The sequence below is a fragment of the Aquarana catesbeiana genome, linkage group LG07 (assembly GCF_042186555.1).
Source record: "Aquarana catesbeiana isolate 2022-GZ linkage group LG07, ASM4218655v1, whole genome shotgun sequence".
NCBI lineage: Eukaryota > Metazoa > Chordata > Amphibia > Anura > Ranidae > Aquarana > Aquarana catesbeiana.
The window spans coordinates 185,545,074-185,558,435 of record NC_133330.1 but is presented as its reverse complement, the minus strand read 5'-3'; the positions used below and the strand labels follow the sequence as shown (position 1 = coordinate 185,558,435).

General features: G+C 43.4%; 1 protein-coding gene across 3 annotated transcripts in view; it reads left to right on the top strand.

Moving 5' to 3' along the window:
* The window catches only part of LOC141103379 (potassium channel subfamily T member 2), a 2,416,326-nt gene that overhangs the window by 1,172,146 nt on the left and 1,230,818 nt on the right, over positions 1 to 13,362 (top strand). For all 3 annotated transcript variants that reach the window (XM_073592891.1, XM_073592890.1, XM_073592889.1), the window contains exons 9-10: positions 4,639 to 4,819; positions 7,015 to 7,179. In XM_073592891.1, the coding sequence (XP_073448992.1) occupies positions 4,639 to 4,819; positions 7,015 to 7,179 (346 nt within the window). The remainder of the gene's footprint in view (positions 1 to 4,638; positions 4,820 to 7,014; positions 7,180 to 13,362) is intronic.

Genomic DNA, 13,362 nt, shown 5'->3' with positions numbered 1-13,362 from the left:
GGGCGGGGGGTAGGCGGGCTGAGGCGGAGTGGGGCGAAGCGGAGCGGGGCAGGCCGAGGCGGAGCGGGGCGGGCCGAGGCGGAGCGGGGCAGGGGGTGGACGGCGACGCAGAAGCTTCGTCTAGCCCCCCCAGCCGTCTTCCTGAACTTCCACAAAATGGCGGCCGGCGGAGACAATGTCTCCGCCGGCCACCGACCTCTAGCGGCGGCGGCGGCGGATTCAAAAACGGGAACCGGATTTTTCGGGACATTTCCCGGGACACCACAAATCCGGGAATGAAGTCCAAGTCCCGGGAATGTCCCGGGAAATCCGGGACAGTTGGCAGCTATGCAAAGCATGCAGGTCAGGTGCATGCTTTGGCCAATCAGTAGCCATCAATACACTGCGATCTCCCTAATGTTCAACCCTGGCTTCAACATTTTTCAGCTCCTTGTTAAACTTATGCATACAAGACATCAGATCTGCCTGAAGTGAGCTTCTCAGTGACATCAACATGTCTTTCATACCTGTGTCTAGCACTGGCTCCCTTGTGTCCTCCCCCGAATCTGCATTGGAGCTCACCTCTATCCGAAAACTGGACTTTTCTGGGATTCCAGACAGTGGGGTGGAAGTACTTGAGTTAGGTCTGTGTAGTGAATCAATGGAGAAGGCATGCAGACCCTGCTGAGAAGCCCATGGTGCTGCTCTAGGGGCCAGGGTGAAAAGCCTGCTGGAGCCATTTTGCCTACTGCCACGCTTCTGCTGAGGGAAGAAGGCTGAGAGTTTCTGAGGCTACTTCTCCTCTTTGTGCTTCCTCATCATGGTTGCAGGTGTCTAAGGTATATTCCCCTAGTGTAGGTGGAGAGATTGTGGGTCCTGGAGGCTTGTTGATAACCGATCTATTCCCTGAAATGCCTGAGCTTCTCCTTCAGGCAGCGATCCCGATCCGCGACTAATTCCATACCGTTCTTTGAATATTTTTATAGAGATTCACGTAAAATAGCCCAGCTTGGTTCAAATAATTTTATCAATATGTGTTAAACTTTTAGTTTTCTTTTTATATACAATTTGTAATTATACAGTATATACTGTATACTTTCTCATTATACATTCTCACATTACATAGCAATTATCATTTACAAGTGTATAACTTCTTGGCAGCGGTTGCCAACTTCTTGTGTTTTCAAAACGTTGCAGCCTGTGGACTAATTGTTGGTGTGTTTTTACAAAATGAGTATGTGCGGTTTCCTAATGCCCCGTACATACGGTCGGACATTGATCGGATATTCTGACAACAAAATCCTAGGATTTTTTCCGACGGAAGTTGGCTCAAACTTGTCTTGCATACACACGGTCACACAAAGTTGTCGGAAAATCCGATCATTCTGAACGCGGTGACGTAAAACACATACGTCGGGACTATAAACGGGGCAGTAGCCAATAGCTTTCATCTCTTTATTTATTCAGAGCATGCCTGGCACTTTGTGCGTCGGATTTGTGTACACAGGATCGGAAATTCTGACAACGGATTTTGTTGTCGGAAAAATTTATAGCCTGCTCTCAAACTTTGTGTGTCAGAAAATCCGATGGAAAATGTGTGATGGAGCCCACACACGGTCGGAATTTCCGACAACAAGGTCCTATCACACATTTTCTGTCGGAAAATCCTATTGTGTGTACAGGGCATAACAGTTATTGACAACAGTTTTTTTAAGTTCTATCAGTTAGAAAAATGATAGGGCCTCCTTTGTAAATTTAGTGATGTCAAAGTATTTATATCATTACCAGACAGGTACTGCCAACAAAGTTTGTTGTGTTGTGTCTTATGGCTATTGATGTAAGCAGACTCATTTTAGGGTATCTTTGTTCTATACTACAACCTTCTTTCCCCAAAAAAAAAAAAAAGATCACAGATGTTGTGCAGTCAGTGTACTCTTTACTGGCATGAAGTCATTTTTTTTCATTATTACTGTAAAAAGGGACATGTGAATAAAACTCTGAGATCCCACAAAAAAACAGTCAATGGCTGCTAATGTGCATTTGGTGTTTAAAGTTAAAATTCACTGCAAGTATTTAAACATTTTCTTTAAAATACAACATTTAATAAAGTTTTTCCTGCTGTTCTGGTAGTGGGTACATACTGTATAGTTGAGCCACATACAGAGGAGTATTTGGTAACCAGCATTGTTGCACATAATACTACACTATTAAGAATTTGCCAGATTTAGAGGCATACAGCTTACTCATTGGTAAAATAGTACAAGTAGACCAATTCCTAACTACACTGAGCAAAATTATAAACGCAACACATTTGTGTTTGCCTCTATTTATCACAAGCTGAACTTAAGGATCTATGACTTTTTCTATGTACACAAAAGGCCTATTTCTCTCAAATATTGTTCACAAACCTGTCTAAATCTGTGTTAGAGAGCACTTCTCCTTTGCCAAGATAATCCATCCACCTCACAGGTGTGGCATATCAAGATGCTGATTAGACTGCATGATTATTGCACAGGTGTGCCTTAGGCTGGCCACAATAAAAGGCCACTCTAAAATGTGCAGTTTTTCTGTATTGGGGGATTGGGGGGGTCGGGGGGCCCGAAAAACAGTCAGTATCTGGTGTGACTACCATTTGCCTCACGCAGTGCAGCACATCACTTCGCATAGAGTTGATCAGGTTGTTGATTGTGGCCTGTGGAATGTTGGTCCTTTCCTCTTCAATGGCTGTGCGAAGTTGCTGGATATTGGCAGGAACTGGAACAAGCTGTCATATACGCCGATCCAGAGCACATTTTAGAGTGGCCTTTTATTGTGGCCAGCCTAAGGCACACCTGTGCAATATCATGCTGTCTAATCGGAAGGTTCTAACCCTTCTCAACACTATCTAGAACAAAAATGATTGAAGTCACACTTTAATATCCTAACTGTAAAAAAGGGCAGATCCTAACTTGTATACCTATCTCTGAAACACAATTCTTTTTCAGCACATTTTCTGCTTTTGATAAACGTGATCAATCATATTGTTTTGCTATAAGCACACATGTTCCTTCTTTAGATTCTTTGATCCATTATGACTAGTTATTTGTTTTGTATATTGACTACTATATTGCATTTATTACATACTTATTCTTTACCACACAAAAAAAAGTCAAAGCGATAGTAAAGCCTGTTTTTTTTTTTTTACCTACAGGTAAGCTTATAATAAAGCTCACCTGTAGGTTAAATGAATATCTCCTAAACGTACACCATTTAGGAGATATTCTAGGGAGTAGCAGCCGGTGACACTGGTGCATACTCTCTGAAGGAACGGCATACCGCGCTGTTCTTTCGCAGCTCTGTGCCATGGTTGTGACTCCCGAGCACATGCGTGGGAGTGACATAATCGTGGCTGCAGCCCGCAAACCCAGAAAGAAGATCGAGTGAAGACGGAAGCCATGTTAGTGGTGACAGCGTACCGATGGAGGGCTTTGTTTCAAGGTAAGTCTATCTTAATGTGCTAGTATGCAAAGCATACTAGAACTTTATGCCTTTACCTTGCAGGGTTGTTTTTTTTTTTTTAATTACTTTTACTACCACTTTAATAAGACAAACAATAAAGTGCAGTGACCAGCTGTATTTCATGTCACAATTCTCAGATTATAATTGAAGAGACAGTCAGTGTCACGTACCTTACAGTGGAGCCCAAAATGATGAGGGTGGCCTCTTGCACGGTTCTTGTCCAAGCACCCCTGGTGGTGGGTACAGGGAGTGCGAGGGCAATGAAAGGGTGCAGGTGCCTGCAGGCAGGAGGCTGGAACTTGGAGATACAGGAAACTCTGCTGAGGATATGTGGAAACTGATCACAGACTTGTTCAGTGGGAGACAGATCAGGATCAACTGCAGAATAAGGAACAGGCATGAGTCAGCAACAGGCTGGCAGCAGGGTACAGAATCAGAAGGAAAAACTGTAGTCAGGAACAGTCAGAGGTTGGCAACAGACTGGCAGCGGGGTACACAATCAGAAGGCAGAGCCGTAATCATAAGTCCAAGCCAAGGTCAGTATTGCAGGTAGAGGCAGGTTCAGCAGGCAGGGGAAATCCAAGAGAATGGTCAGGAGATAGCCGGGTTTTCAGGAACAAGGTCAGTCAGGCAGAGTAACAACAGGAACAAGCTGAAGACAATCCAGCACTGATGCTAGGCAGACTCTGTTTATAAAAAGGTGCCGTGCACCAGGATTCGTGGCAGCGTATGTGCGTGTTAGCATTCACGTTCGCATGGAGGTGCCAATGTGCATGCCCACTCAATCTCATTTGTCTCTGGCTAAGGTTCCATGCATGCACATTGGCATTAGTGGAACAAGGGTTGGCAGCTGCTGCACGGAGACGGGTGCTTGCTGTGTGAGTTCTCTGACAGTCAGTTTTGAAAAAATGCTGCAAGTATAAAATACAGACACCAAAAAAATCCAACTGAAAGATTTAAAGATTTAATTTAACATATTTCTGCTGAGCTACTTTAGGTAATTACTTTGCAAATCATTACTTGGTCATTTGCTTTAATATATTTCTGTTCCTTCAAAACCCATAAATTACACACATCGCCAACGTAATACAATGGGCTATATAGTATATCCTTTATTCAGCTAGATATTTTAATTGGTGTAAATGTAATCTTGTTTTTCAGCATCTGTGGAATTCAACACTTAGAGCGAGCTGGAAATAAATTGACACTATTTGATTCTCTCTACTTCTGCATTGTCACGTTTTCAACTGTGGGATTTGGAGATGTGACCCCAAAGATATGGCCATCAAAACTTTTAGTAGTCATAATGATCTGTGTAGCACTAGTAGTTCTTCCAATCCAGGTATGATACCTTAATGTTTGCTCATTGTGCAATCATTATGTAGCTTACTTAAGCGCTTATTTTAAATGAATCACTCAGTAGCAAGACAATAATAACTCCAGGATAGCTCCAGGTTTTAGGTGGAGAATCTGGCTAATGAAAATGATTGCCATGGGAAGTTTAAGAACTGACTGGAGTAGTAACATTATCATTATTGTTGTAGCCACACAGCGGCTGGAGTAGCAAGCATTAATTGTACTGTCCCCCTAGCCAGAGGCGGCTCTCTGATTAGGTGAAATAGGCGGTGGCCTCAGGCTTCGCAGTCAGAGGGGCCTCGCACAGCTGGCTAGTTCACCTAATTAAAGAGCCACCTCTTCCAGCAGCAGAGATCTCCGCCATCACACAGTCCTGAGTCCCCTCGCTCTGCTACAGGGAGAGATACAGGCTGCGAGTGAGACGTGTGATCGGAGCTCACATATATCTCCGGATCACACACAGGGAGAGCCGCTCAGTAGAGCCTGCTCTGACAGATCTCCCCCCTCCCCTGCTACCCGCACAGCCAGACAGAAGAGGAGAGAGAGCTTCTGCTCCTCCTCCTCCCGCCCTCTCCTCCTGTGTCTGCCCCGCCCACTCTCCTCTGCAGTGTTCTCTTTTCTGCCTCAGAGAAGGGGATGTGTGGGCAGGAAGATTCAAGCTGAAGCCCAGCAAACAAAAAAGGGCAAGGGGAGTCTGATCAAACCATCCATCCAGTCCCTCCTGCCTCCCAGTGAGTACACTGATGTAGGGGATGCTCTTTCGTCCCTTTTTCCTCCACCCCCCTCGCTTTCTTTCTTTTCTTTCTTTCTTTCTTTCTTTCTTTCTTTCTTTCTTTCTTTCTTTCTTTCTTTCTTTCTTTCTTTCTTTCTTTCCACCTTTCTTTCCTTCCTTCTTTCCTTCCATCTTTCTTTCTCTTTCTTTCCTTCCATCTTTTTTTCTCTTTTTTTCCTTCCTTCAATCTCTTTCTCTTTCTTTCTTTCCTTCCATCTTTCTTTCTCTTTCTTTCTTTCCTTCCATCTTTCTTTCTCTTTCTTTCCTTCCATCTTTTTTTCTCTTTTTTTCTTTCCTTCCATCGTTTTCTCTTTCTTTCTTTCCTTCCATCCATCTTTCTTTCTCTTTCTTTCTTTCCTTCCATCCTTCTTTCTTTCTCTTTCTTTCTTTCCTTACATCTATCTTTCTCTTTCTTTCTTTCCTTCCATCTTTTTTCTCTTTCTTTCTTTCCTTCCATCTTTTTTTCTATCTTTCCTTCCATCTTTTTTTCTCTCTTTCTTTCTTTCCTTCCATCTTTCTTTCTCTCTTTTTTCTCCTTCCTTCCTTCCTTCCTTCCTTCCTTCCTTCCTTCCTTCCTTCCTTCCTTCCTTCCTTCCTTCCTTTCTTCCTTCCCCACCCATCCCCCTTTATTTCTCTCTTTGTGACAGCCTACCAGAATAGGTAGGATCTGTGAATAAATATCTTTATTATGCCCACTTACCTAACCCCTGTACTGTCCACTCCCCTATACTGTACCCTCCTAATACAGTTAATTTTCATCCCTTGAATTATTTTTCCCATTATGGGAGTGAGTGGGGCCTCATGTCTAAGTTTTGCCTAAGGCCTCACTCACAAAGTCTAGAGCTGCCTCTGCCCCTAGCTACTTCCTTTGTACAATAAGGACACGTTTGGATAGAAGATGTACATCAGAGCCTGCTGAATTAGTAAATATATGGAGGGGTTGGAGCTAGACTTAAAGCTCAAATTATTTTCAGTTTTATTGTCAATGCCCCCATATTGTAACAATTTTCCATTTGTTGTGCATGCATTGTAAAGATTGTCCATTTGTTGTTATAATGATTGCTTGTTTTAACAAATTGGCTGCCCATTTGTAGCCCATGTTTTTTGAGGTTTCCATTTTCTTGCCTATATACTGTCAAGTCACCACTATTTTTATAGAGGGATGTTAATATAATCTATTTTCCAGTAGGCCTGTCAAGCAATTAATCTGATAGCTACTTTTATTAAATATTATATTATAATATTAATATGAACTTAGAGAAAAAGACACCATTCGTGGACCCTTACGTCAAAATTTCCACTGGCATCTATACATATATATTAAAACGCATCATATATATCCATCAGTGAGCTAGATTTTTGTGGTGGTAAATGTACAGTATATTTTCTTCACTCTTTTAATCTCTTAGTTTGAACAGCTGGCATATCTGTGGATGGAAAGGCAAAAATCAGGTGGGAATTATAGCCGTTACCGAGCACAAACTGAAAAACATGTCGTCTTATGTGTTAGCTCCTTGAAAATTGATCTGTTAATGGATTTCTTGAATGAATTCTATGCACACCCAAGACTGCAGGTAAAGATTTATTAAAATGTTATTCTGAGTAAAATGTTTAACTTAAAGTGTGTCAAGGCAAATAAAAACAAAACAAAAAACACTGTATTTTTTTTCTTTCCTGGAAATACAGAACAATACTCATTAATCTCCCCCACAACTAATTTTCTACTGTATATTGACAACACACAGAATTTTGTGTACTACATGGTGTCAATATGTCCCCATCTCCAAAGCATAGGCACTAATTAACGTATAGTTAATAACTGAGGGGGTTAAACAGGAAGTGTGTAGAGGACACATGGAGGACAGGAATTTCTGAAAAGATCAATAGTTTTTTTTGCAATTCTAAAACAAACATACAAAAAATGCTAACAGTGTATTTAACACATCATAGTTTTGCAAATAGTGTGTGGCCACAAGCAACATGTGAGTAGACACAGCTCACAGAGCTCCCCCTGCAGATCTTGAAAAGATTCTTCTCCCAGCCAAACTACTGGACCAATTCACTTACAAGCAGTTTATGATCATCCGGGTAACTACCCTTTATATCGACAAGTTGAAATGTACTCATGATGACCAACAAAAATAAGGAGAAAGCCACGGCCTTGGAGTCCCAAAACAATACCCGGTCAACCCTTCCACACCGTACACCCAGAGAAGTGGACAAGCCCAAGGACACAATACATAAAACTGACAAGGTCTCCAAGGTGGGCTGAAGGAGGAGGTTTCCTTGCTGCAGCAGCTGAAAGTCTTATAAGTGACCTAGAGAAGAAGAAGCCTCCCCTGATTTAGTGGGGCTCACTTCATTGCACAACTAGAAAAGGCTAATAATCTAAAATCTGAGGACACAAAAAATAGGCTTTGATGCAATAATGTGCTCATCGTTGGCTCACCCGAAAGCATAGAAGAGAAAAATTCTATTGAGTTTATAGAAAGATGGTCACTAGAGCTCTTTAGTAAAAAAGCTTTTACGTCCCTATTCTTCAATAGAACATGCTCACAGAATCCCCTTCAATGGAACATGCTCACAGAACCCATTTGCATCCATCACTTCCATGACACCCTCCCAGATCAATACTAGTGAGATTGTTATGGTATCAAGATAGAGAAATTATTCTCCACCTGGACCGTGAAGGGGCACTATTCAATGTAATACTGTATATCAATATATACGGTATTAGCATAAGGGTTGCCCAACTAAATTTGATAAACCTTGGGTAAGCAGGTTGGACAATCTCTGGCTATGCCCTCTTGATCTTGTAACAACAAGAATTTTGTAATACATCATGGGTGCTACAATTCATTGAATGTTGTGAAAAAGCACTGTTAAACTGGGTCTCAGTATAGTATATGGATAATGCTCACATGTGTTCTTCAATTACCGTGTGTATTACTTGAGTTGTACATCATTGTACATATATGTATTTCTATGTGACTGCTCCAGAACTACTCAATACAAGCTCTTCATGATTTTAAAAAATAAAACTTTGTTGTTTGGGTTTCTACATGTATAAACACTCGCTGTCATGATAAGGCTAATGTATCCTTTCACCTGCCCTAAAACCAAAACCCTAATCCTAACTACAGTATATACTGTAAATACTCGAGTATAAGCCGAGTTTTTCAGCACATTTTTTGTGCTGAAAATGCCCCCCTCGACTTATACTCGAGTCACTGTCCATCTGCAGCCTCATGCGCCTGATCTCCCGGCGCTGTGACATGCAGTCAGTCTAGTCAACGGCCGTGCAGTGTAACAGCCCCACCTCCGCCTCCTCCCTCTTCCTTCCTTCCCCCTACAGTGCTAACCGATGTTAGTTTGGATGCTTTTATATATGGCCTCTATGATTGTTCCACAACAAAATGGTGGCGATCCATCGTCGCCACCAACGTCATTAACGAGCGGCTGCCGACGCGCAGGAAGTGACGTTAGGCTCGCTCTGGCCAGGAAAGATATATTTGCCATGGGGGTGTCTTCACATATGGCGCCATGTATCAAGCAGCATCCGATCGGTAAGACCTGCTTCCTCTGTCAGTGCTTTGTGCCATGGTGACATGACCAGGGAGATCGCTGGTGGGAGGTTATTATATCTCTCCCACCAGGTCTCCCTCCCGCTCCATAATTTGGGTTGATGAGGCTCATTATCTACATGCTCCTTTATAGTTGTCCTTCATGGTAATGATCCTCTGCCCATCAGTTTTCAATCGGCAGTATTGTTTGTGCATCTGATTGTGTAGGGGCTACACCACCTCCAGTGCGTCAGGCAGATGGGCACAGTTAGGAGGCATGCATATGGGCACAGTGAGGAGGCATGCATATGGGCACAGTGAGGAGGCATGCATATATACGGGCACAGTGAGGCATGCAAATGGGCATTGTTGACCCTCTTTTCCACTTACAGTAGCTGCTGCCTTTCCCACCCTCAGCTTGTACTCAAGTCAATAAGTTTTCCCAGTTTTTTGTGGTAAAATTAGGTCCCTCGGCTTATACTCGGGTCGGCTTATACTTGAGTATATATGGTAAGCTCTCAACACCTACTAAAAAAATAACAATTATAATAATTGAATATGGTGTAGCTCTTGGAACCTCAGTCACCTTACTATATCACACAAAGGTATAAAGAATAAAATTACAAAACAGTGCAACAAAAATATAAATACAGTGCCTTGAAAAAGTATTCACACCCCTTGAAATTTCCCACATTTTGTCACATTACAACCAAAAACATAAATGCATTTTATTGGGATTTTATGTGATAGACCAACACAAAGTGGCACATAATTGTTAAGTGGTAGGAAAATGATAAATGTTTTTCACATTTTTTTTACAAATAAATATCTGAAAAGTGTGGCGTGCATTTGTATTCAGCCCCCTTTACTCTGATACCCCTAACTAAAATCTAGTTAAACCAATTGCCTTCAGAAGTCACCTAATTAGTAAATAGAGTCCACCTCTGTGTAATTTAATCTCAACATAAATACAGCTGTTCTGTGAAGCCCTCAGAAGTGTGTTAGAGAACATTATTGCACAAACAGCATCAGGAAGGCCAAGGGACACACCAGACAGGTCAGGGATAAAGTTGTGGAGAATTTTAAAGCAGGATGTCAGGTCACCTTGAGGCTAGGTGACAGATGCACACCATTGGGATCAGGAGTGCACCGCAAGGCAGTGGACCCTACGGCTGACTGCTGCGGATGGGAGTATGGTTATAAGGAAGGCAGGGCCGCTGGAACACCAACACGGATCCCACCGGGGTTAGAGCGTAGGATTCCCTGGGGCACGGAGTCTAAGAGCCAGCAGGTGTTCACCAGAGCCTCTAGTGGTGAGGATGGACTGGGCTGCAACTGGCTCCAGATCGCAACCCCCAGGGTCCCCCAACTCACACCTACAGTAGGCAACAGAAGGATAGGGATAGTAAAGGAATAAGCCAAGGTCAGGGCCACAAGCAGACAAGGACAACAGAGTACACGCCAAGGTTCAGGGTCACAGGTAAACAGGGATAGTCGGGGACACGCCAAAAGGTCAGGGTCACGAGCAGACGGGAATAGTATAGAACACGCCAAGGTTGGTAACAGAAATAAACGTAGCACACACGGCAGGCAGGAACAGGAAGCCAAACACACAAAGGTTGATCAGCAGGGCTGACCTGCAGTGCAGAGGTTAATATAGAGTTCTCTGATAGGAGCTGGGGTGGAGCCATGCTAGAGGAGAGTTAATAAAAGCAGTCAGGTGAGAGACAGCTGATCTTTGGAGATGAACACATGGAGACAGGTAAGCTGACAAACAAACTCTATTGCATAACCATGACACAGGGTTAGGTTATAAAGAAGCTTTGAACATCTCACGGAGCACTGTTCCATCCATCATCCAAAAATGGAAAGAGTATGACACAACTGCAAACCTACCAAGACATGGCCATCCACCTAAACTAACAGGCTGGGCAAGGAGAGCATTAATCAGAGAAGCAGCCAAGTGGCCCATGGTATCTCTAGAGGACCTGTAGAAATCCACAGCTCAGGTGGGAGAATCTGTCCACAGGACAACTATTAGTCATGCTTTCCACAAATCTGGCCTTTATGGAAGAGTGGCAAGAAGAAAGCCATTGTTGAAAGAAAGCCATAAGAAGTCCCATTTGCAGTTTGGGAGAAGCCATGTGGGGGACACAGCACACATGTGGAAGAAGGTGCTCTGGTTAGATGAGACCAAAATTGAGCTGTTTGGCCTAATAGCAAAACGCTGTGTGTGGCGAAAAACTATAACTGCACATCACCCTGAACACACCATCCCCACCGTGAAACATGGTGGTGGCAGCACCATGTTATGGGAATGCTTTTCTGCAGCAGGGACAGGGAAGCTGGTCAGAGTTGATGGGAAGATGGAAGGAGCCAAATACAGGGCAATCTTATAAGAAAATCTGTTAGAGTCTGCAAAAGACATGCGACTGGTGCAGAGGTTCACCATCCAGCATGACAACCACTCTAAACAAACAGCCAGAGCTACAAATGGAATGGTATAGATCAAAGCATATTCATGTGTTAAAATTGCCCAGTCAAAGTCCAGACCTAAATCCAATTGAGAATCTGTGGCAAGAATTGAAAATTGCTGTTCACAGACGCTTCCCATCCAACCTGACAGAGCTTGAGCTATTTTGCAAAGAAGAATGGGCAAAAATTTCACTCTAGATCTGCAAAGCTGGTAGAGACATACCCAAAAATACTTGCAGCTGTAATTACAGTGAAAGGTGGTTCTACAAAGTATTGACTCAGGGGGGCTGAATACATGCCAAATTGTTCACGCATTTGTAAAAAAAATTGAAAACCATTTATCATTTTCCTTCCACTTCCCAATTATGTGCCACTTTGTGTTGGTCTATCACATAAAATCCCAATAAAATACATTTGCGTTTTTGATTGTAACACAACAAAATGTGGACAATTTCAAGGGGTATGAATACTTTTTCAAGGCATCTTCCAATCCTGTGAACAATGTATTCCTGTAACGAGCCCCTGCTCGCTCGGTTCCACTCTCCCGACACTCCTCTGCTGCTATAGAATCAGATTGCAGATCGCACGTCTGGTGGTTCAGTCATCCGATGCTCCGGGATTAGAACTACAGCTATGTGCCGTTCTAATCCAGTTGTGTAGCTCAGAACAAACACCAGGCAGGCTGTATGTAAGTTCAACCAGGAATCTCTTTTATTGAGGAATACAGGCTCTTTTATACAGTAAAAGAGGAGGTGTATACCTCCTGCTCATATTACTCTGAACATACACCTGTGACCAGAAACCTAATTAACATGGGCTAATTAACTAATCCCTTTAGCCAGCCTAGATGACTCAGACATGACCTTTAGGCCAGACTGGCTATCTTGTAGCTCAGAAAACCCAATCAACATTATCACAAATCAACACCGAACTCTTCTTCACACAATAGCAGAGTTAATTAACACAACCAACAATGGGGATCTAATGACTCTAGACTTATTTACAATACACATTCTAGCAGGCAACAGACAGACAGGTGGCTGGAATTGACATCAGCATCTCCTAACAGTATTTGTCCCAGCATTATGAATCAGGCACTATTTCTAATATGGCAAATCCAGGGTCCCCCCAGAGTCTGTGTGTCCTGGGGGACCAGGACCCGAATCCACAGTAATACCACCTCAAGGGTCCCCAGGCATACAGCTCACAAAGAGCACCGTTTCCTCAAATGCCAGGGCCCACAATCGATCGGCAAGAGGCTAGCATTCAGTCCCCTCCAAAAGTCTCTCTCCTGGCTAGGTCTGTCACATTTCTCCCCTGCGGCAGGAGACTAACACAGGAGGAGATCCCAGACGGGTTGACTCCGAAGTTAGTCAGTAGTTCCAGTCCTCTAGTGCCTGTACCCACACAGTACCCCAAACAAATTGTTCCAAACAAAGCATTACTCACCCAGCCAACCTCTGCCTCTCTCAGAGAACATATCTGCCGCTGGGGAGAGGCCTAGACTGGCCCTTCTCCCTGGAGTCCTTTCTGCCGCTGGAGAGAAGACAGGGTGTCTGGGCTCACTCCGTCATGCTGTTGGGGATCTGGGCCGACTGCCCAGCATCTCTGGGGTATACAGGTGGAGACTGAAGTCCCATCCACCTTCACAGGAAATCCATCCTCTGTTAGTTGAGGGCAGAGTCCAGCAGTACTCGGCCCTGTTGCCAGCCCTTCTGC